This window comes from Osmia bicornis, chromosome 3, assembly GCF_907164935.1.
Source record: "Osmia bicornis bicornis chromosome 3, iOsmBic2.1, whole genome shotgun sequence".
NCBI classification, from domain to species: domain Eukaryota; kingdom Metazoa; phylum Arthropoda; class Insecta; order Hymenoptera; family Megachilidae; genus Osmia; species Osmia bicornis.
The window spans coordinates 5,009,235-5,034,005 of record NC_060218.1 but is presented as its reverse complement, the minus strand read 5'-3'; the positions used below and the strand labels follow the sequence as shown (position 1 = coordinate 5,034,005).

Here is a 24,771-nt window from a genome sequence, read left to right as displayed (position 1 = left end):
CTCGGCCTTAGTTATGCTTCGATGTTTGAATCGACTGCTTGCATATAGTCGCGATAGTAAACAGACTTGCCAGTTATTTATCAGTCATTTAATCATCGACGGATAACGAGTTGAGATTAGAACATGTTATATATGGAAAGGCTAGCATTGTTCATTGTCAAAGTGAAAAGTATCTAGTAGTCACGACTGCTGTCTTATCTCTGATCTTCTCACGCTTTCGTTTGCTTCCACGTCTGAAGCAGATTTTTATGCAACAATATGTTTCGCTCTTGGTTCAACAGATATTCGTCTTTTCCATCGATCGCCAACTATCGCGTACATCGAGGAGACGTCTTCAATCCGGGAAACTCGCTAATCGGTGAGTAAGATAATGCAACAACGATGAATTATGCGCTAACAATAATAACTTACGTAAGCACTTAGGAAATTATTTATTCTGCAGATCGTTGTCGAAACGAGAAACGATTTAATCACAATCAGCAAGAAAATCTGGCCCGGATAGCCCGCGGAGGGGACCTACCGTTAAGGGAAGAAACCATCGGAAAATTATTGGGAACAGCAGCGGAAAGGTGGCCGGATCAAGAATGCGTGGTTTCCGTTCATCAAAATATACGCCTGACGTTCTCAGAGTGTTTACGTCGCGCCGATCGTTTGGCAGCGGGATTGATCAAATTGGGGATGAGACCCGGCGATCGTATAGGAATGTGGGGTCCGAACGACGTCGAATGGTTGTTGAGCTTCTTTAGCGCCGCCAGAGCGGGCTTGATCCTAGTCGCGATCAATCCGACGTACCAGATGAACGAGATCAACTACTGTTTACAAAAGGTTGGCGTGAAAGCTGTGATAGCTCCCGCCAGTTTCAAGATGCAAGACTATCCACGCATGCTGTTGGAGGCGCGACAAACGTGTCCCACATTGGAGCACATAATTATCCATTCGAAGGATCACGTGACGTAAGGAAACCTTCGATCAACGTTTACTAAACGCCTCGCGTCGCCGCGTTTTAAGCGTCCGAGCGTATCCTGGCGCGGACTGGAAACGAATCGGTTGGACGACTCGACGGGGCCTATCTCTCGCGAATGATATATCCGAGTTTCCTTGGAATTTCGTCTAATTTAAGCGGTAGAATGGACACGGTGCGATAACTCTCCTTGGTATCCGGCAACTCCGGGTCGATAAGGGGACAGGTCGGCGACGAAGCCACGTAAATCCTTCGTCCTTAGGAAACGCGGTCGCAGCCGGGCTAGCATTAAAACGAGCCGAGGAGGAGAAACCCCTCTTCGAAGTAAATTCGTCCTGGCCGGCCGTTCCGTCGTGATAAGTTGGATCGGACGAGGTCGAAGCCGGGCGTAGTTTTAATGTATTCTCGCGCTCTTTCGCTCGCGGTTCGCTGATTCATGAATATCGCGTGCGAGCTTGAACGATCCACGACGCACAAACTACATTCGACTTTGTTGGCTTAATCGTTGGTTCGAGCGGGTTTCTTGTCGCAGACGTTGTAAACGATCCGCGTGGAACCCGACACGCTTTTCCCTTTCGCTTCGTTTCCATTCCCTTGCATCTGCATATTCTTTCGATCCTTCGATTAACCCTTTCACTTTTCATATCCGGAAAGTAAAATGTAATTTGCAGATCGATCGTTACCAGGTAAAAAAAGAAGAAGAAAAACGCTGCGTCGAGTCGTTTGCCGAGTTCGAGGCTAGTGCCGGGTCATTTAAAGACCAACGGGGGCCGATTGATCGTTTAACGCGCCCATTCGCGTCCGGCCAATCTATTTCCAATCCGGGGTCTCGTAACTTTCAAACTTTTGCCCGATCATCGAGCCGATTTGATTAATAATCTCTATCCGCGAAAGGAATCCCCGATTCGCAATTAGGTTAATGGTCAGCCGCCGCTCCTCACACACGGCTTGATTCAACGGCTGACATGTACACATAGAAGCGATGCTGTTACGTTACTAGCTGGAATAGATACGTATTCCGCGATACAATAACACATTCGAAGATAAAACGTGTTAATGTGATCGAAATTGAACTATACTTATGGTAAAGCTTCATTTATACCGAAGGGGACAGTACCGGTAACTGGGAACGTTCCGAATAATAGGGGATTTTCACCGAATTCCAGCCTGTACTAATGATTTCTTGTTCGAATAATGGGAGCTCACGTTTAAATAAGTGGATTCGTACACGAAATTGGATTATTTCATTTCATAATTTATACGTGGTGCGCTTATAACCGAAACGACGCTCTGCAACCGTTTAAATAATAAAACTTCAGTGGAGTTCAGTTAACTGGGTATAAATATACTTTGAATAAATGGAGCTTTGATTGCATTTAAATAATTACATCTTTTCGACTGTAACAGAGACGAGTTACGAAAATAAAAGTATATTCGAATCGATACAGGGGAACTCATCGTTTCTGCGACGTGGAGGAACTCGCGTCGAAGATCGAGGTGGAGAGGATCGCAGCCCAGCAAGACGAGATATCCTGCTACGAGGGTACCGACATACAATTCACCTCGGGAACCACAGGGAAGCCGAAGGCTGCGTTCCTGTCGCATTGGTCCCTCGTGAATAACGCGATACAGGTAAGATCTCGCGGCAGATCAAATATTCCTTAATCATGATCGAACCGTCGACGTAACAAACTCTTTCTGGTGTTCTCAGGCTGCGAAAAGATCGGAACTCGCCGTCGGGCACAAGGTTTGCCTAAACGTACCGCTCTTTCACGCGTTTGGGTTAGTTAAAGGTTTGCTTTCCTCGTTTACCGCCGGCACCACTCTGGTGCTGCAAGGACGCTCGTTCAATCCCGTGCAGTCGATCGAAGCGATAGTTCGAGAGAAGTGCAACGTTGTTTATGGAACGCCAACGATGTGGGTAAGAAAGAGTGGCGATTCGAAGACGTCACACGATAAAGGAATAAAATTCTCGAGCGTTCGCGCGAATAAACGATGTCGACGTTTACGATAGATCAATATGCTGGACGCTCATCAACGACTTCAACCTCCGCCGATAACTCTGTTCGCTGGCTTCACCGGTGGTTCACCTGCGTCACCGGAGCTCTTTCGAAAAATAAGGGACCGCTTTCGTTTCGACAATATGAAGGTAACGGACAGTTGAAACTCTGTCAAATTTTTCGAATCGTTTCAAATTTTATTGGAACCTATTGGAAGTCTTGAAACTTTACCGAGGGGAACTACCCAAGTGTTACGCTCACTTATTAGTGAAACTCTGCCATCGTATAGGGCTCGTCGAGCTGGATACGCCTATACCCCATTTTGGGGGCAAACGGTTAATTGTTTAAAAGATATTAATAATTAAAGTTAGTTACTACTTACATTCTGAAGTATAACAAAGTGACGCAACGTTTTTAATGACAGGTTCTTTCATTTTAAGTACCTATTATTTATTCATTTATTAATAATTCATTACATACGTTACATTTTTTACAGAATTTAAATTAGGATCTCTATCTAGTACAAACGTTAACATTGTTACGGTATCATAAATTTACATGCGCTTATTTATTATCACAACAGTAAATTATATATAACATGATTAGATAAGGTCAAAATTGAAATTGGAAGAAATAATTGTTTGCAATGGTAAGTAAGCAACAAACTCGAGTCTGTGTAGTATTGAAAAACTTCGAAATTAGGATTTAAGTGCCTACAATTATTCTTAAATTATTACTGGTTTTTGAATAGGTATGAATATGCAAAATTTCAGATTGCAAATGGAATTACTTTAGATAAAATTTACTTGGAATAAAATTGGACGCAATTCGACTGATTACGCTGTCTTAATTAACAATGCTATCTTAATCTTTCACGAATGGTTTCGATGTAAATGCAACCGCGCCTATGATGAACGACGGTGTGTCAAGGTGAACCTGTTCGCAGCACCACGATCGAACGACTTTTAAATTTATCAATCGTACAACGTAACGAAGGATTTTCCATTCGACGATATATAATATTTAAAGTTAACACGATTTTAGACGGGGCTGGAAATCGACGAAGGTCGTCGACACGACGGGTTCTCGTACTTAATTCGTCCCGACATAACGCGTCGCGTTCCAGCCCGTTATCTATGCACATATCTCTTACGGGCAGCTCCTCGGTTCGTATGCATAAATACGATTCCGCGTGGAGAAATATCGTTTCTTGGCTGCGATCAATAACGTTCTCTTTCGCGAAATCGGGTACCGAGCTTTCCTAGCTTCGTCCTAAAACGACCAATCGTCTGTTCTTTGACCTTCGATAGACGATATTCGGATTGACGGAGACAGCGGCGGTGATTTTCCAATCGTTGCCCAACGAGGACCACCATTTGACGGAGAACACCGTTGGGCATCTGGCGGACCACGTCGAAGCAATGGTAATTAAGAAAAAAAAAAATTACTCTGTACTTTTATAAAATCACCAGTCGCGTTCTTACACGGATGTTTCTTCTTTGTCTCGAAGGTGGTGGATGAGAATGGATCACCCGTACAATTTGGTTCTCCAGGAGAGCTTTGGATACGTAGCTACTGCAACATGAAGGGTTACTGGCAGGACGAAGAGAACACACGAAAAACTTTGACCGAAGACGGTTGGCTAAAAACCGGTGATCAATTCGTGTTGGAATCAAATGGGTACGGACGGATAGTCGGGAGGCTGAAGGATATGCTGATACGAGGCGGAGAGAATATTTACCCTAAGGTACAGACGCGGCGTAAAGGAAATTATAGTTGTTACTGCTGAAAAGTGATAACTATTTAGAGGACTGGTAGAATATACTCTATCGTTCGATTTTGCTTCTTTATCCTATAAATCGTGTTCCAGGAGATCGAGGACTTATTGATGACGCATCCTCTGATGCTGGAGGCGCAAGTTATAGGCGCCTACGATAGCGTCTACGGCGAGGAAGTGTGCGCATGCGTGCGCCTCCAAGCAGGCGCCAGTCTTACCAAGGAACAATTGCGGGAGTACTGCAAGGGACGAATCGCGCCCTTTAAAATACCTCGTTACGTGGTGTTCGTCGATGAGTATCCGAAGACAGCCAGCGGGAAAATACAGAAGCATATAATGAAGAAAGAATTGGAAGAAAAGGGGATAATCCCTACGGCACCCAGTCACGATGCACCTAGTTTAAATATACCGATTAAGAGCTAATCTTGGAAGGATAAAACGTTGCTGTGTATAGGACAAGATAAACTCTGTCTAGTCGATTTACACAAACGTATGCAAGCGATACGGACTTAAAAATAAGGTTCTTCTATATTTTTTCTTTTTGTTATTGATACTGTTATCGCAGAGGTGAAGATAAAATGGTCGACGCGAGCATATAAAGGTATCTTGAAGATACGTTCGGTTGTGACAGATGGCGCCACGTGTTCTAGCCATCTCCTCTGTGTTTGGCAAGGTAGAAAACTATTCCAAATCAGTGATGCACAAACATAAATATCGAAATAATATTTTATTTCCAATTTTTACAGTGTATTACATGATTTCGTTTAATTCTTTTGTAAAAGCTTCTTGAAGACCGGTTTGTAGGTCACGGCGGAAGGTAACGCGACACCCAGGATCCCTTGTTCGGATTCGCATTTTCGAAGACAGCACGTGTCAGTCTTGGTGTTTTTTACTTTTACGCAAAGCCTCGTGCCCGCCAACTGTCGTGCTGGCGAAAAACGTTGATCGATGATCGATGACACCGTCGTCGTAACCAGGAAGCGAAGTATAATGACGCGTGTAACGCGGAGAAAGGATGGAAGCCGTAGAACGGTACGATAGGAAGCTGAAACTGGTAAAATGGGCATCGTGGAGAAGACAGAGAGAAGGAGATAAAGAAGAGAAGAAAGAAGCCATCGAAATCGTTGGATTCGAGAGGGGCACGTGTTTCAGGTGGCGTCTAATTGAGGATGGATGCCTCGGGCGACGAGTCGTCGCTTCTTCAAGACTGGAAGACTTGGAAGAGGCGTGCATTACCGCGGCAGATGGTGGTCGTGATTGCAGCTGCTCCGCACACGAACACCTGCCGTTTTCTCCGCCGTCTATCGGGATGGACGAAATCACTGTCCAGCCTCCTCCACCTTCTCCTTCACGTTCTTTCTTCGGTTTCATCGTCTCCTCGTACTCCGTCCATTCGTATTCTGTCAACGAAAGAATCCCAACTGCTCCGACTGCAATGTCAAAAGGTTTTTATAACTTAATAAGATTACAGATTTTTAATAATAATACAAGAGTGATTTAATCCTCTTCAAGGGCAACGAAAAGACTGCAGCTGCCCGACCATTGATTTCAACGCGTTTCACTGAATTTCAGTTCAAGTGTTTCATTTCATCTACAATTATCCGTTTATAAAATAAATAAATCAAAGTCGGACAGTCAGGCGTCGTCCCCGGAGAGAGATAACGCGCGTTTTCTCTTGAAAAGATACAGATGGGAATAGATATTAGATATCGATCGTCGTTCTCCAAGGCTTTGCTCGACGAAACGCCGTTTCCTGGATTCTCTCGAGAGAATCAGGATCGTTGCTTCTCGAGCGAAAGTGATTTCTGCCACGTCTCACAGCGTCGAAACGTTTTCGCACACGTTCTTCTGTCGTGAAAAAAGTAGAAGTAGAAGAAGAAAAAAAGAAACGAGAGAATCATCGCGAAAGAGACGGTTCGAGGTCGTCTCAGGAGCAGAGGAATTAATTTTGGCGAACGTCCAGAATGTATACGAGCACGGGACACGAAACACGGGGCGGGAACGAAGGGATGATACTGGCAGCGAAGTAAATTCGGCTCAGCGAGACAGATCCGGCGCGGAAAATTGTACGGGAAAATTGGTGGCATCCTGCAACCGGGCCGACAGTTCGGATAGACGACCGTGACCACGATTTCTCTAGTCGAGTAAAGCAGCTAACGAGCTGTCAAATATCAGCGTAATCGAGAAACCTGTTCCATGATCAGCCATAAACGTCGATCCAGCGTCGCGGCGTCCGTTCCTTCGTCAGCCATTGCTCCGTCTTTACGGAATTGAAACCGAGACTGGAACGCTGGTAAAGCGATATGATTTTTAAAAATTTCTGAATTATATTTCGAATCGCGCGATATCCAATGCATAACGGAACAGTCGAAATTTCCTTTCGAAAAAGGAATCGATTCGTTTTTTCCCTCTGCCGAGTCGATTTCCGGCGAAGGTTGACGGGGGGCGCGGTGAACAATAAAGACGCGAAGACGGAAGATAAAGAATTGAAAGGTAAAAGGACAGGTGGCGCGATCGGGAAAGGAGAAGAATAGAAGAAATTCCAGAGCAGTAGGCGGAGAATGGCGGTAAATTAAATACGGCAGCAGCCCCCGGGGGTGGTTCGTTTAATCGCTTAATCGAGACTTCAGAATGCTCGGCGAACGAAAGCCGAGCTTGTGAGCGAGCTTTCGTTTCGTCTCGATGAAAGCTCTCGAAAGGGTCGGCAATTACTTAAAAACGAAGTTGCGCGCCATCGTCGCCGTCGTTTTCTTTCCCGTATTCGCCATGGCTGTTTCTTCCATTTCCCCCGTTGCTTTTACGCGGTTTTCCTACCGCGACGCGTATCCCCGCGAGCCGACCGTTCCTGGAAGGTGGCCGTGCGCGGATGGACCCCTCTCTATTCCGGATAACGACAGCAATATCCAAATAGTAAAACGGATGGCAGCCAACTGGAGGGCAGGGCAAACACTCGAACAGTGGCTGGATCGATGAAAAGGTACGCGAATCGCGGGAACCGACGTAATAAAAGAGTCCGACCGCGTAAACGTAATCCACCTTCTTCCCACCCTTCCCTCCGTTGTCGAAACTCGTTGTCGTTTCGTTGAATTCTTCGCCCGGATTTCGAAAGTGTACCACCACCGTGCAGCTGCCCGAAATTTCAACCTCCTGGTAATCCTGTTCGACCAGAACTTTTCCTTACCCGTGAATCGCGAAATACACCTTGCTCTTTCGAAAGCTGTCCGGATGATTAATAACGTTCGTACGAAATATCTTATAACACGCTAATTTTTATACGTCCTGATAAAACTTTCGTGAAATAATTTGACGCTACCCGTCACTAATTTCCCCAGGTTCTGAATCAAGCCGGGCGAGTGTCGAGCGTGTCAAGAGAGCTCGGTGTTTCTTGGTAAAGTAGCTAAGGAGAATCAGTCGACGCCAGTAGTCTCGGCGTCGTTGTTCATCCTTCCACGACGTTCCAGCTTCCGGCTTGGAGGACGAAGAGAATGGACCGGAGTGTCGGCGAGAAGAGAGAAAAGCGACGAGTAATACGTAGGTGGAGGTGGTTGCTGAAGACGGAAGAATATTTCGTGGAGGTCGCGGGGCGACACGTAGACCCAGGTAGAACGCATAGTAGACACGTAACGTTCTTCGGAATCGAGGTTACGCGGTTGCGAGAGTGTTTCAGATCGATATTCTTATTCCGGCTACGATCGCGACCCTCGAGAGCGTCTACCTTTTTCATTGGTCTCGCGAGATCGATCGAAAAGAAACGTGGCTTTTATTAGGAAAATAGACAACTCGAGGAGTCCCTGGTAGCAGAACGCGAAGACATGGTTTTTCTCTCGCGAAACGATCGTCGGGGAAGGAGGAAAAATACTATGGCGAACAGCTGGGAATCGCAACTGCGCAACGAATCACGGTTGCCCGTGCTTAGCCGGGGGAAAAAAGTCGCTGGAAGAAGCTTAATGGAGCGGCAGAACGATCCGTGGACGAGCAGCTCGGTTCGCGAGTTTTTCCTTGCCTCTCGAATCGTAAGGCTGTCCGCGTACACCGTAGCTACGGAAATCCCGCGAGGGCTCCAAGATTATCGCGTTCCCATCAAACCGGCGAGAATTTCCGTGGAAACGCGTCGGAAACGAGGACAAAAGGGAAACGAGTCGAGCGCGAGGGAATTGGTCGAACGACAGGCATCAACGATGACGAATTCTTACTTCCGCTAACTAGGGGAATTCGATGTTTCGAAAACCCTATATAGATCTCGAATATTTCACGTCTCGAGACATTGAATTCGATATCCTTGATCCAACCTTTTCCCGTGTGTCCGTTCGAAAAGAAATCGAAATAATCGAACAAGTATAACGATAACGATAAAACCTTTCTCGGATCGGTATACGTCGGTCCCCGGGTTTCTAGACCGAAAACCATGGCGTTTTCCGTCCACGTAATCGATTTACGAGGAGTCATTCGTCCCTGACGTTTTTCTCCGTTTGCCGGGGCAAACGTCGTCGTGGATCGGGCAGGAAAGCGAGGTGGAAGCGTGCCGGTCGGTTTGGACCGAGGGACCGTGTCCCCCATCCACGATCTCTCGCTCACCCTACTGTGCCACTCTTTCCATCTCCATTTCCCTTTGTCGCTGCGTTTTCTCGTGGTTGCACCTCACCCTCTTCTCTGCCATCCACCCTACGAACCGTAGCCAGAGAATTCTCTCTTTTCGTATCGATCCCAGGGTAGAGGCGGCCAAGTCCCCGCGTCCCACGATTTAACTCTATTTAATGGCGATACATTGTTTAGTATCGGCCGTGTGCCGGCGGCCGCGCTCTCGCGTACGTCTAATACGATTCGAGCAATCGTCTTTCCCCTACTTGTTTGCCCTTGTTCAACGTTCGAATCGTCTCTCGCTTTTGCATCTCATCGCCGACCCTTTTTCGACACCCCTTTTCGTTCGCGCGACCAACCATCACGCGCGTACCTAAATGGATTTTTCTTTTCCTTTTTTTGTTTATTTTATTTCATTTTATTTTATTTTATTTTTTTTTTTTTCGGAAGCTCGTACGTATTTGCAGAAACGTAGGTCTGGAATTAATAAAGCCTTTCGGCGGAGTTCCGTGCGGATTTTTTCTATCAATTTCTCGGCTTCGTTCCATATTTGAGCGTATTGTGCTCCGCGAACAATAACTCATCTCGATATTGCTGGCCTGGCTCTCGCATCCGGCGTGCCCTCTCTCTTTTCACCCGTTCCTACTAGCTCGTTCTCCGTCGCCCGTTTGCCCCTGTCTTCCGTCGCATCGATAAAGTCACCGACAGTCGCGATTTTACGACTCGCGACGGAACTTTGCCTATTAAAGCGTGGCTCGTTAACCTCGCGACGCGGCCAGACGCTCTCTCCCTCGTCTCCTTTCAACTTCCTCTATCCCTGCGGTTTTCGTACCGAGGAGCTTTCGCGACAAGGTCGCATCGCGAATCGCGGGAACGTCGATGGAAGAGAATAGGGTACCGGAACGACCCCCTGGTGAACAGGTGATAGACGAGAAATTGCGGAAGGATATTACGATTCGTAGCTAAACCAGATGTCCGCTTTGATTTTCGCGATTGGGTATGTCCGCTTTAAAAGGTGGGCCACGAATTCGTTGCGTTTACGTTTGCGTGGCACGTGGGTGCACTCGAGGAAAACTGTCGGTGGAAGGGTAAGCTGGGAGAGGAGAAGCCGGTTAATGAAGGATGGAAGGGCCGGCTGGCCTGTGTTTGAGAAGCACTAGTCCGGTCTCCCGAGAGTGGTCGGTCTTCTCCTGGATATCTGACGGCGGGAGGGTACGGGGGTTACAGCGGTGGTACACGGTCCGGGTACGGCTGGCCACTTCCCAAGGGAACTCGTTTCAGCTCCGTCTCTGGCGCAGAGGGGCCGCTGTGCGCGGGTAAAAGCGCGTTCGCGAGAGTGAGAAACCGGGTTATATGCAGATACATGCTCGTTCTTCCCGGCCTTTCTTCGACGATAAAGTCCCGCGTTCCTTCTCTTTCTCTCCGTTTCACTGCTCGTTCCCACTTAACCAGGTCCCTCTTTACTGCCCCGTCCTTCCCGTCTCCGCTTCTTTCCTCGCGTCTGAAACGCTCAACGATACCCTCAGGTACGAAATGGCAATCGCTCACGGCTCTTTCTCTCTCTCCTCTACACTTCTATACCCTCCACTATGCTTCGTCCCTTTGTTCGTCAACGTTCCGCAAGCTTCTCGCAAATCAACGCAGCTTCTTATGTTCTCTGCACCTACCCACCCTTTGCTCCGCTCCGCTCGCGCATTATTTACATCAGCCCGCGCGTTCCCGTTTCCTTTGACGGTGACTAGACAACGACGACGACGACGACGACGACGATGGATAAAGACTACCCCTACCATCTAGTAATCCCGCGTTATTCCCAATCGTCCCGTGCCACTCCTTCGAATTACGAGACAGAAAAAGGCGAACGTTAAGGGAAGATCACCGTTTCGCCCCGCCTCGCCTCCTCGTATTTTCCATCGGCTAAATCCTCGGGCTAGCCGTTTCCTCGACTCGCGAGAACTGGATTACTCGAGGATATCTCGTGGAACGCGGTACCGACTGGTCCAGGTTGGTCGTTCCGCTTTAGCCTTCCGCTCGTCCGCCAATCCACCTCTTTTTGGATCTTTTTTTTTTTCTTTTTCTTTTTTCCCTTTTTTCCCCTTTTTTCCCCGCGGGACTCCATCTACCGATCGATGCGTTTCCGATGCGGCTTTTCGGAAAAATCGGACCTCGTTCGGTCGTTGGTCCGAGCAACGCAGCGTTCCCCGTCCGCTCGAGCTGTGCGCAACGACGACGGTGACCTCTTTCGCGTGCTCGCGTCGTCGTTCTGACGAAGTGGATTTAATTAACGAACGTATGGGAAAGAAAGGAAGAACGGAAGGAGGGACGAGAGAATTAGAGAAAGAGAGGTTGAATTAAAAAAAAAGAAAGGGAAAAAAAGGAAAAGAAAGGTGGGAGAGAGGGAAAGCGGAGCGGGAAAACTGCGGCTTCCCACAGAGTAAACGAACGAAATTCGACGTCGGACAGAGAGGCACGTTTCTTCCGACGCGTTACGCTCCCGCGCTACCACAGGAGAAAGATGTTCTCTCTGGAGAGGTACTCTACCGTTCAGCTTCTCTTTTCCTTTTTTTCCCGTGGCCCAGTTGCGGTCCGAGAAAAACAAAGGATACCGATTCCGATCCACGCGGTAAAATATAGCCGCTGATTCACGCCCATGCAACCTACCCCCCGTTTAACCACCCCCCCCACGATTAAATACCTAAATACCGTCAGCCACCGGTGTGCCGATACGTGGGCACGACGCGTTAAACGATTAATCGCGCTGATTGGATTCCAATTAGCCTGCTAACGACACCGCGGCCAAAGCGGATTTTCCCTGCTCTCGTCTCTCTCGGCTTTCCTTTTTACTCCGCTTCTCTTCTTCTTCTTCTTCTTCTTTTCGTTCCTTTTTCCTTACAGCCAGACGCGTTACTTCAACGTCTACCCCTTTTCCTTTGTCGCGCGCCAAGGCACGACAATAACCGAGTAGATAACCTCATAAACGTCGCGATCGACGACTGTATCCTTTGATCATCGTTCTCTCTAATAGTCGGTTCGCGAACACTGTCCCTTTTCTCGCTCAATCTAATATACCAGCATCGATTGGCTATCGGAATAATTTTCCACCTTCTCAAAGAGCACCTACGTACGTTCGGAAAGCTTCGAAGCCTTATTAAACGTATTTTTCTCTATCAGCAAAACGTGAAGAATTTTTTATTTCATTTACCGTCCAACCGAACCGTTCCAGTTTCGAAGCTGGGACATGGAACGGTGGACGGTTTCGAGGTAGGAGTAACTCGACGTGCTCGATTCCACGGTTCAACGGTATCGACGAAAATTTCTCTCCTGGTAGGGCGTTGAATTAGTAAAGAGTCAACCGCGTGTACGAGTTAACGGCACGAAAGAAGCCTCGCCTCCTCTCGACCGTTCCATCGAAAAGATTTCGCGTGTATACGGTACGTACTTGTCCGTACCGGCCTCATTCGAGCCATTTTACAATTTTCCTGCAGCGTAAGACGCGCGGCGTCCAGTGCAAGCATACCGTCCGTTCGAATAACCGACAAACAGCCAAGTCGACGAAAGCTTCGCTAACCGAAGCGAAGGAACGTATTGCAGACGTATTTGCATTCAATTTCTTCGGAAGGGCTCTCCCTCGTCTCTTCTACGCCTCGTCCTTTCAGCATCGTTTCATCCCCCTTTTTCACCTCCCCTGCTCGCCTTTCTTCTTCGTTTTTACTCCCTCTATCGCGTCCATCTCTCTTTCTCGGCCCACCCTTCCGTCTCTTTGCTTCGTCGCGAAATAGGGTCTCCAGGATGAAAGGAATGCACTTGCCAAACATTAGCATTCACCTACGTAGCCTTAGTCGATACAGAGATCTCTATACGTCGCTGATAAAATTGCGAGCGGGCTGGTTTTTCTCGTCGTTAACTCGGACGCTGTTGTCGATCCGCGACGCTTAAACTAGGAACCCTCGAAGTCTTAACTTTTAACCCATTCGAGGACGCCTTTGTCGTTGAATTCTCGGCCGTGGCCGTCCTTCCGGGTGACCGGGTGCCAGGGAAAAGCTTCTGCGCGAAGCCTGGACGGTGGAAGTTAAGGAATAGTTGACGGGGAAAGCACGGAAGCGACCAAGTTTTCCGAGAAACTCGAAGGGGCAAATTATGTGGCTTCGAGCTTCCACTTCTGTTCGCCCGCTACTTTTCTTACGCGGCTTCCTCTTCCGTTCTTTCCAGTTGTTCGTCACGCTGCTGGTACTTTCCGAGAAGGCGAGAAGACCGGAGTCGAACGACTCTTCTTCACGAAAAATGCTCTTTCCTTGCTCGTTTTCGTTTCAACTACGCCGCGCGATCGTGAGAGAGGGTCGTTCGATTCCCAGCAGGGGGTGGAAATTGCATTTGGATCGTGGTCACGACGTTATAAAGAGAAACGACTTCTTGCTTCTCGCTAGTTGTTTCTTTCGTCCGCTTTCAATATTTTATACCGTCAAATTACATCGTGCATCATGCGTGATCAGTTATTAATTGATACGATATCGGTACACTTACAATCAGTGTACAGAGAAACGGGAGGGGTGGAGGAAAAAAAAATCGAATTTTTCAACTGAGCCGTGCGTCAAAAAGATTTCTGAATCGTTTCGCTTTATCGCGGTTAAATTTATAATTCCTTTTACAACGCTATCGCTTCACGCTTTTATATATCATTTTGTTTCTTCTTTTTGTTTTTTGTTATCGGTACTTGTGCACCCAAAGGTATTGCATAAATTATACATTAGCTCATGCACTGACTTCGATGCGCGCAAATTGCGAGCCGACGTATCCGCGAACGATCCCCCGTGGAATCGAAGCCCACGCTCATGAATTAATTCTTTCTCGTGAAACGTATCTTGCGATTACTTTACTTCTTTCCTTTCCTTTCTTTTGCCCCGGTATTTATCCAAGCTACCAACGACGAGTAGCGGTCGTTTACGATTCTCCGTCGGGAACAAACCAATTTTCAAGCGTACCACTTCGCTTTTTTCTGCTCTTTCCCGTAACGATTACAGAACAGTGGAAGGCCACGAGTACGATACAGGGGGAGGATAAAACGATGGACCGATTCAAGTGGTCGTTGCTTCGATGACGCAACGTAAGGAATTTATCGCTGGCCTGAACCGGCGGAAAAGCTGGTTTATTAAAGTCACGAGGCTGGTTGCTTATTAGAAATCAAGCCCGCGGGCCATTAATATTCATCGGCCTGTTTCGACGATGAAAAAGATTCCCTGTTTCCAACTGGCAGGCTACGCGACCGAACACGAGCGGTAGAGACGAGAAAAAGGTAGACAATCTCTATCTTTCTATTAGGTAGCCGTCACGGATTATCTCGTTATTGGAACGATGAAAAGAATCGCGTTCGAGTGGAGCCAGTTGGGGGGATGGAAGGTTGGAAATTACGCGGCTCCAGCCTCGATTTGCAATTTCACGACCATTATCTGATGTCGATTCGATCGTAATCGATTGTCCTCGACGATGAAACGGTTATTACCATTCAAGTTGGCCCGCGTTTACGAGCGTTGTTCGGTTGTTGCGAAATTTTCACCGGGGCGAGAACAAATGCCCCGGCCACCGCGTGACGTTTAATCGAATCCGTTCCGATAAAATATTCGAATTGGAAGGTTACGCACCGTCGAGTCGCGTCGCGTCGACTCGTTAGCCCGGTAACCGGCTATCAATTAATTTCGATTTATTAGAACGAAGACCGGCCGATCGCCGCGAGATCCTACGCCTCATCCTCTTCCTCTTTTTACTATCTCTCTATTCGCTCCCGGGCTTCATCACCGTTTCTCTTCCGTTATACATTCGACGGATGTTTTAACGAGTAATACATATACACCGATTCGTACGGGAGCGCGCAAACGCTGTTACAAAATTCACGTGCTTATCGATTATCCATCGCGAACCGCGTGCGACGGCACGATCGTTTCCGTTTCACGATTAATCGGTCCGGCTTCGCCCGATTCGTTCGAAACCGCTTCAATTTCCTGGCTATCCCTGCTGCAAAATCAACGGGGACGCGTGAGCGTGACGAAAGCGAACAAGGAGCCGATATGTACCGGACTTTACCGGCCAGGTACACACAATGAACCCGTTCACCGTTCGGAGGCACTGAACGGCCGCAATCCGTTCCTCATCCGCTCGTATTTTCACCCGGGACAGTGTTTTTTTTTTTTTTTTTACCCTTTCACTGTCGTCGAGCTGGTACGTGATACGGATACGATCGAAAGTGGGTGACTATGCAAGACTGTGTTACGCTTACGACACGTTTCTTCTCGGCTCGATGCTATTTAGTACAATTCGGAATAATAAAAAGGGGGTTAAGTTTCCTTTCGCTCTTAGGCTTGTTATTGCGATAAACAGGGAAATGTTTAACACTGGATTGCCGGGGCGAGTCAATTTCACTCATTTACGATTTAATTGCTATATATATAGAAAAACTTAGATAATTTTTATTAAAACATATGTTGATTTTTAATAGAATTATGAAATCTATAGAAATACTAATTCCTTCTCCTCGCACTCCTTAGTTCAAAAAATCCATATGTGCTATATCTATTTTGACGGATCTATTTCTCCGGCAATCTAGTGTTAAACGCGTACATTATTTAGTACAATTCGCGATAATAATAAAAAGAGGGTTACATTTCCTTTTGCTCTTAGGCCTGTTACTGCAATAAGCGGGGAAATGTTTAAGCGCGTGCATCGTTGATGATGCGCTTTACATTGTTGGGCACGTTTCAGGATGCTCGAGGATAACGTAATCCCCGTGTTCTTTGTTTTTAAACATTAACGAGACACGACACGGGGGCCTACGGCGATAAATAATTTAGGCTCAAAGCTGTTTCACCTGTTTCACGACCTACGGACTTTTGACGTGCCTTCGCCGAAGAGCATCAGGGGTGTCTAGTAAAACAGGAACAACAAGGTGAACAGACTTTGAAACGAGGATGACGAAGAGCGTATTAATTTCGTTTTTCGTTAACGATGCTGCAGGTTCAAACTGATGGCGAAGAATTTTGTCGCAGACGTGGATCGATCTAGGATTTATCAAGGAACCTACCGTTCACCGATCGCAGGAACTCCCACGAGAATAATGCAATCTGATTGGCCGCATCCTATCTCAGCTTACACGTACTTTCAGTTCTGACGTACGATTGGTCGAACCGGTCGCAGCTACTATTTAGATTGGTGCAAAACTAGGGTGTTAGTCGATGTGTGCCTAGTATCTCCTCCGCAAAACTTCTTGTCATCGATGCAAAGTACTTCGGTGAGTGTCCTTTGATTTTAAGTAGATATTTCTAAATATACGACGCGTATTTCAGAGCCGTAAATTTAATACACAAACGAGGAGCGATATTACGGTCGAAACACAGCAAACAACTTCTTTAGCAGTATCCCCAGAATTAATACTCTATTTTCGAACAACGAAATAGAGAAGTCTGAAAGATTATAAACGAATCGTTGGAGAATTTTCATTCCCGGTAACTCGGTTCGGTCATAAAATATAGCAGACGGATGTGGCTGTATCTTTTTAGAGAATACGTACATAACTGTGAAAGATTTACTCGTAAACCAGCAGCCTGGGAAATTTGTTTTCTTTTCCACGCGGAGGCGTCCAAAGGCTGGAAGGCCGTAGTTCCAGGTTTATTACGTAGCGAGGTGATAGGTTCCAAGAGCGTATGGTAAAGGCGGAAACTTAAATACACTTTACCCTCGGCTTGTAACTTTCGCTTTGCCGGCCAATCGCTTTCCAACTCGATTTACATGTTAACATCCTAATTAATTTTACCCTCCTCCTCCAACGTAAAAAGTATCGCCAATTCACTTTAATTCAATTACTCTATCCAAGATGACTATATTTCCACCGAAGTCATCCCCTCGACGCGTTCGGTTTGATTCTAAAGGGAAACGTTCGATCAACATAGGGAGGGAGAAGAAAAAAAAAAGAGCCGCGTAAAGATGATTAAGGGAGGCTCGTAAATTTCGTTGCCACGAATCTCGAGCACCAGCCTTTGGATAACACTCGATACCGTCCCGCTATCGTTCTCTCCCTTGACCGTGTACGAATATTCCTACCCTGGTTTCGACTGCATCGTGGGTACGGATGGGGTGCCCACCCTTCGCTTTCGTTTCGTTTCGACGAACCTGTCGCACGAGAGAACCTGTTCCCGTCACTGGCAGCCAGGGTAGCAACACTCGTGCCGAGGGGTGGTTGGTCGAACGATGGGAAGTTTAGGCGCAAGGCAGCCTCGTGTCGTACAATGGCTCTCGCCGGGCTTACGAGCTAATCTTTTATCTCGACGTGGCACGCGTCCTCGACCCATCTGGCAAAGTTTATCGAGGGGTAGAAGGGCTGGCGATCTAGGTCTATCACGAGGATATTACGCCTTCGGAATGGCCACGAAAGTACCGACGGTATAACGACTCGCGTAAGCCCGCCGAGGAAGGGCTGGCCCGACGATTTACACACTCGTTATTTTCTCTTCTCCAGACTCCAAGGGATTACACGGAGCAGCTAGGAGTTCGTTACATCATCGACTGCCGAGTGAATATGTTATAATTCCGGTATTCCATGAAATACCGATCTACCGATCTTAAATCATAGAATAATTTTGTAATAACGTAGCTGTAGAAAATAAAGTATCAAATAAATAGACGGAAGGAAGATTATTAGATGAGTTTCAGTGGTTAGTAATTAATAAAAAACAAATTATCAAAAAATATAGTTATTCCCTTCGAATAAACATAAATTAATACAAAATAATCGGTATTTCATGGAATACCGGAATTATACGCTTTAATGCGACTCGGGACTGCGAGGGTAAGTCAATAAGTTACGAATGATTTTTTAAAACCCTCTGTATATTTGCATACACAAACCGAGCCAGGTCGCTACGTGGAAATTTACACAAAAAGCATTTGTCAAAATCACCCCGCCCGCGTATACGTCCAGATCAAAGTTACGTTGTGGCGCGAAACTCTTTGATGTCATTTAAAAAAGCGACAACGAGTGGATCGCGTGCGTTGGATGTGGCGTACATTTTTGCATAGGTTTATATGCGACGCGTCATGTCCACACTGACATAAATTTGTTAACACGCGCGCGAAAAATCTGCGGCAGGCGCGATGCATAACGTAAATGTTTACCGATGCGACTATAACACGGAATTTTATCTATTTTCAAATTTGCAAATTTGCTTTCAAATCAATGAAAGTTCACGCGGAGGGATGTTTCTCGGTTGTAAAAGGTAGGCTGGCAAGGAAACGTCCAGTTTCGCCCGGGGTTCTCGCCTCAGCCGCCACCCTCTTCTTCTCGTGCACTTTGACTTTTCGCGAGATTCTCGGCGCACTCTTTCGCCGAAACTTCTTCTCTCCTTTCTATCGAATCCTCGGCTCGAGACGTCTGGCACTGGCGGTCCCTGATTAACTCGAAAGATCGTCCCAGGCCGCCTTGCGGCGAAACTTCCTCTCGCACCCCGTCGCGGCCTCGTTTTTTTCCCTCCTCCTTTTGCGCTTCTTGCCATCTTGTCGAAAGAGAAGAAAAGAATATCGTGACAAGGGATAGAGAGAGAGAGAGAGGGAGGATCGAACGACCTTCATAGAGGGGAATCGACTAAATGCAAATAATGGCGAGACTGAGAGACGAATCGGATAAGAAACTACCCCCGTATTTTATTTTCCTTTGTCGGGAAATCGAGGATACTCGGCGAGGGTAGGGGAAGGAATCGTTTCGATCTTTAGACGATTAAACGCGACCTCCTAGCAATGGAATCCGAACTCCGGCGTTTTAAAAGTCACGATTCGCTATCGCGTGAAAACGTAGCTGCCTCTCTGGATCGTTCTCGTTTGCCGTTTCGCGAGGGTGCATTATTTAAGGGGGAGGGGGAAGATTTTAAAAGAGGGAACAAAAAGTTGGTACACGTTCGCAGTGTCTACAAGTAGGTCGGCCCCTCTAACGAGTGGCAAATACACGCCTGCATAATCGGACGAATTCGACTCGCTTTATTCGCGAGCGGTGCACAATTCTCAACCCTCGCGTTGTCTTTCTTTCGCTCTTTCGGCTAGCCGCGACCCGGTTTACAGAGAGCGGGAGAGCGAGAGAGAGTGAGAGAAGGGGTAGAAATAGAAATCCCTAGGGACCCGGGCTAGGATAATGCTTTGCGCGTACCGAATCCCCAGGATCGTGAGAAAAGCCGACGATCCGGGCGTAACGTGCCGTGAGACTTTGCCGTCTTTGTGTAACCCCCGGTGCCGGGGCTAAATTAGGCGAATCACCGTCGAGGAACCGATCCCCGGAATCGTACCACGGTAACGAGCGAACGAATTCGCCACCCGCTCCGCGCGTACCTGTATCCGGGTGTCCTCTTCGTTCTTGCCGGCACGACGCTTAAACAACGTTTAAATAAACTGGCTGCTTAGTGATGAGAAACGGGCTAAACGAACCGTGAGAACATGAAAACAAGGAAGAACCATGAAAGGAAGGGAGCCGAGGATAGGAAATGGGACAGTGAAACGCTCGTCGCGCGCAACGTACAGAGAGATTTCCCGAGGAAAAAGTTGCATTCCTTTTTTTCTGGACTCCCACGCGTAACTTCCACGAATTTCCACGCCTAGAGGAGCAGAGCAAGACTGTCCTCTCATAGACGTAATCTTATCTTTCCCTCTTTACCGTCTAATTAATTTTCAAAAGCGTTCTAAATTTCAAAATAACACCGTTCGACTTCGCCTGTAGAGTACTGTCGGAAGAATACAGAGACGAATTCCAAATTTCTGTTACTCTGAATCAAAGTTCCGCCGAATCTTAAGGGATTCGCTACGCCTATGACTACTGGATAACGAAGCAAGACGACGAGTGAAAGAAAGAGATGGAAAAAAAGCGAGTGAATTTTCCAGCCGGAGAAAGGCTGGAGAAAGAGAGTATGGCCGTGGTAAACGAAGTGTGCGGGAAATAGAAGAAGAAGGGCGAGGATGGTGGAAGAGGTAACGAAACGCCAGTGGCAGTGCTGGAAAATCAGACTAATTACTTTGTACGCGTGGCTTTCACCGAAATGGGCTCGCGATTATTTTCCCCGAGTATAATCTCGGCCAGACGCGTACTCACCGCGGGCAGGGACTTTATAATCGCGTCGGGTTCCGTTCCTGTCCCGTGCAAAAGGACAGACGGCACCCGGCTTTTCCGTTCTTTCCCCGGTGACACGGAAATTTCTTGATTTCTTTCGTACACGCGGACGGCGAACCGTTCGCGGTACCGTGGAAAAACTTGATATTCCGTCGAGGTAATCGCGGGAACAACGTCAAAGCGACGCGAACACTGGCTTTTTATCGCCGAGGACGCAATCCATTCCGCGTCTACTGTTCCGCGATTACTGAGGCACAGACAGATATACCAGACGGACAGGTGGATAGACGGAAGAACGCGTATTTACGACAGGACGGAAAGGTGCGAGTAATAACCTTAGAACGTGTAACTGGATGAGATTATCAGGATTGATTAGTAACGAACGGTGAATTTTAATACGATAACAATAACGGTTTTTTATCGCGAGGAGATTGCACGCGGTGTCGCTTTTCAGGGATTAATGGAAGAAGTCATTAAGAATGAACGGTACCGTTGTTGTAAATGCAAGTTTTATTTATATATATATACTGTTACTGAATATTTATTTTATGCCAGTTTGCCACCGGGTCAATGACCAGACGCGTTTTTATAATTAGTCAATCTTTGCCTCGATTTCAAGACTCGATTCTCATGAAAATTAAACGAACCACAATTGGCCACTATTATCAAACTTCGATTAGAGTAAATTTGTTCAAAAATACGAGCAATAAAATATGAAGCTTGGAGGACGAAATATAACACCGAGGATGCACGTGTGAATTAGCAACGAGCACGGTGTCACCGCGTTAAAATATAATTAGTAAAAATAATAGAATTTCTAAATACAAAACCGGGTCGTATCGTTGAAACTTTTAGTAGCCAGCCACGAAACGTTGATCCGCTTTTCGTTCGGTTTACCACGTTGCAAAACTCGTAAGTCTTGTTACCGAAAAATAAAGAGAAAAAAAAAAAAGGAAACGAATCGCAAAGAACGCGAACGAAGACATTTTCCGGTATTTTCGTTTCCTGTTTCGGGGTCGAACGATCGACCGTGGAAAGATCCTTCTCCTATCGATTCCAACCGGCTCGAGCAATTCGAATCTAGTCGAGCACGATAAATTCATGCTACCAAACGTCCCGGGATACCTTCGTTTACGCGGATCCGATCGTTTCTCCTCTCGCTACGATGCACGTTTCTTTCTTGTTGTTCCCGGGACCGGAGGGTGAAGGAAAAACGGAAGGAATTCGAACAGGGTTACTGAAACTGAACAGTAATGTTGTAAACGTAATTTGAAATCTATCGACCTATTAAAATTCATCCTCGTTAAAATCTGAATCCTTTGAACGCAGCATTGGCCATGGCAATTATTGAAATCCGTGCTTAAACTTAAAAGCAAAGTACCGAACCGAACGAAATCGTTGCTCCGTTCTCGCGTTGAAAGCGCATCTCTAATTGCTCGCATCGAGTGTCGGTTGTTGGAAAAAACGTAAAAGGGAATTTGACTTGGTAAGCAGAGAAAGAGAGAGGGAAGCTTTTCGTTTGTAATCGGTGAAGCACGGGCGACGTGGAGCGTGTTTCGTTTCCAGAACGATTAGGAACGGTATTTCGTCGGGGCAGGGTCTGATGGTAGGACGCAAATGGAACGGTCGACCTGCGATTACTCGAGCAAGGAGATCCAATTGGCCTTGGATCGGGAGGAACGGTATCCTACCTCAGGGCTATCGAGCGGGTTAGAGGAGCGTGCATCGAGCAGGAGAGATCGATACCAGGGGGTTAACCTGGCGATCCCCCTCGGTTTTGCACCGATACGATGTATTCGCCAGCTGGAAAAGGTGGCTTTCGTATGCCGCCGCGCCTCGCGCCGTTCCTGTATCGGGCCGCACGTTCGCGAATTATTACGAGTCACGTAGGCGGTAGCGGAGGAACTGCTAGAGTGCTATTATTACGATGTAATATGGTTGAAGGGAATCCTGCTAGCGGAAGCGTGTAATGGAAGGAAAGGATGGCGTTAGACGGAGAGGTGAAACGATGGAAAAGGAAGAAGTGGCTGGTCGTACGGGTCACGGGGTAGAAACACGAGGAACGCTCAACTGGTCGCGGAGGATAAGAAGGTTGAAACGTTGAAAACGCGGCAAGAATCGAGGCTAGAGTTTTACGCCGCCAGTGAGCTGGTTGTCTTCGGATCGAGAAAATAATAGAAATTATCCATGCCAGACTGGATCCGTCCGAAACACGTTCTCCGTGGAAAATCTTAAGGGGTTATTCTTGTAATCTAGCTGAAGATTTTGATAATAATTCGAGACTTTTATAATATTTTTCAACGATATCAAAGTTTGACGGTAAATTAAGCCACTCATAAAGTATACGTTATATCCGGGGATAAAGATTAAGCTTTTCGAAGAGGATTCCTCGCTGACGGAAGTGATTTCAACACAGACTCGTTTGGAGCAAGGAAACCGGGAAGATTCTTAAGAAGGCGTACAGACCGAAGAATTTCAAAACTTCGATCCCTGAATTTTTACATATCTCTAAAGCACGGTATCCTGAAAATGTCTCCTCAAATTTTCCACTTGATTTGGCAAAAATCGAAGATGACGTTACAGATGTAACTGCACCCCGAAATGACAGAAGCGATTTCCTTGGAAAATTCAACACAATTTCATCTCGAACATTTCTACTAATTATGAAGAATGATCTGTTATAAAAAAAAAAAAAAAAACAGAACTGAATATACAGAGGGGCGCAGACATAAATGAAGTTTTCCCTCATCCAACTTTCTCCGGATCTCCCGTCTGTTTGGATAAGAAGGAAATTGCCGTTCTTATTAGAGAAGCATCGATCGGCTCGTAAAAAGATTATTTTCACTTCTGGAGACTCGGCTTTCATCTCGGTTTCTTTCTCGAGCAAACGACCCACTTGGTTCACGGAATGTTCCGTTGGAACAGCTTCGATCGCCAAATGGTATCGATGTTTTCCCTCGGTGGTTCGCGTCGAAAACCTGGAACCGTAACGGCAGGAATCGGCGGAAAGCAGAGGGCGAGGGAAGGGGAGAACATCAGACGTACTCTTTTCGCGAATTTCGCATCCGTTTTGGCATCGCGAAACTCCGTCGGCTAAGCTGGCCAACGATCGATAATGTATGCGAGCCGCGCCGCCTGCTGCCTCTTCCTGGCTTGCCCTGTGCGAACCACCAGAAAAAGGATAAATAAAACATTCTTCGCGTAACGACTGCCCTGTGGACGCCGTCTGAAAGAGAACCACAGGATGCGTTAGCAACCGCGTGCTCAGGAGAACAACGACCAACTGGTCCATAGTTCAGAATGGAATCTCTTTGTGAAGGCAGAAACGCAGAATGGTTAACATCCACGCTTCTCACCTCGTTAAACCGAGTTTACATTGACTACAGTGGCGGTAATGCGTTGAAACGGTGGGAAAATGCTGGAGTTACTATAACAAATTTGAAAAAAAAAAAAAAAGAAACTTCATTTGCTACTTTTGTGTAAATGGACGAGTGGTTGTACGAGTACCAAGACACTGGTTCAAAGGATCGATCTCCAATCGGGTCCATTTGTCGATCTCCAACCAACGATTGTGTTGAAATCGGGATCGAGACGGCGGAAAAGTTCCATCGTCTGCTTTTTAACTCTTTGATCGGGATATTTTTAATCAACGGTTATACCGTCCGTCACGTATCCCCTTGGCGTGTCCACTCGACAGATCAAAGGAAACTCGGAGATCCACTATGAACCGTCCATGGTTTTCGCGTTTTCGTGCGTCGCCTGGGACTTTGAATAGCCATGTAAATCGGAGTACGCTCGGCGAACCGATTTTTCCCTGCGAATCACGAAACTTGACTCCGCGCGTTATTATCAATCGCGAATAGAGAGCCATTAATAGATTATTCCCAATCAGTGTAATCGAATATGACTGAACGGAATGAATAGTTGAAATAAAAAGCGAGCAATTCGATAGGACGGTATCGATAACAAAGTTGTACCAACACGCGATTCAGAATCGCTGCAACGAGCCGGGGATAATCTGAAAAGCATCGCTGGCAAGTGGTCGCGATCTTCGATCCGATCTTTTCAATTTCCCGTACAGAGGCGGATAATAATTTTCCCGTTGCCTGAAGTCACCGCGTCGTCAAAGGGACCTGCAGTCAGACGAAAAGGGAACAAGACGAAGAAAGAAAACAATCTTGTTAGAAGAATTTTCGTTTCGAATTGGTCGGGGGAGATGGAGCAATTCAAAGCAGCGATGATCGTTGGGTGGTGTTCGATGGATCGATGGTTGGGAAGCTATTCTTTCCCCAATGGTCCTTGGCGATCGGTTTGATTTACGTCGGTC

General features: G+C 46.8%; 1 protein-coding gene and 1 long non-coding RNA gene across 2 annotated transcripts in view; both read left to right on the top strand.

Annotated features, from left to right (window-relative positions):
- The first annotated feature begins 30 nt into the window (after positions 1-30).
- LOC114872080 (medium-chain acyl-CoA ligase ACSF2, mitochondrial) lies at positions 31-5,479 on the top strand. Its single transcript, XM_029178856.2, has 8 exons — positions 31-358; positions 443-953; positions 2,410-2,593; positions 2,673-2,882; positions 2,976-3,110; positions 4,272-4,385; positions 4,472-4,708; positions 4,832-5,479. The coding sequence occupies exons 1-8, from the start codon at positions 259-261 to the stop codon at positions 5,159-5,161; spliced, it is 1,821 nt and encodes a 606-aa protein (XP_029034689.2). The 5' UTR covers positions 31-258; the 3' UTR covers positions 5,162-5,479.
- A 428-nt stretch (positions 5,480-5,907) lies between these two features.
- Positions 5,908-24,771, top strand: part of LOC114872099 — a 34,123-nt gene continuing 15,259 nt past the window's right edge. The window contains exons 1-4 of the long non-coding RNA XR_006829292.1: positions 5,908-7,715; positions 8,071-8,338; positions 16,067-16,250; positions 16,319-16,592. This is a non-coding gene — a long non-coding RNA (uncharacterized LOC114872099). The remainder of the gene's footprint in view (positions 7,716-8,070; positions 8,339-16,066; positions 16,251-16,318; positions 16,593-24,771) is intronic.

What these genes read in the sequence shown, in the direction of transcription:
- LOC114872080 (XM_029178856.2), top strand. Translation starts at nt 259, where the DNA reads ATGTTTCGCTCTTGGTTCAACAGATATTCGTCTTTTCCATCGATCGCC. An exon ending in ATGGAACGCCAACGATGTGG is followed by an intron (nt 2,883 to 2,975) that starts GTAAGAAAGAGT and finishes CGTTTACGATAG; the next exon opens with ATCAATATGCTGGACGCTCA. An exon ending in TTCGTTTCGACAATATGAAG is followed by an intron (nt 3,111 to 4,271) that starts GTAACGGACAGT and finishes GACCTTCGATAG; the next exon opens with ACGATATTCGGATTGACGGA.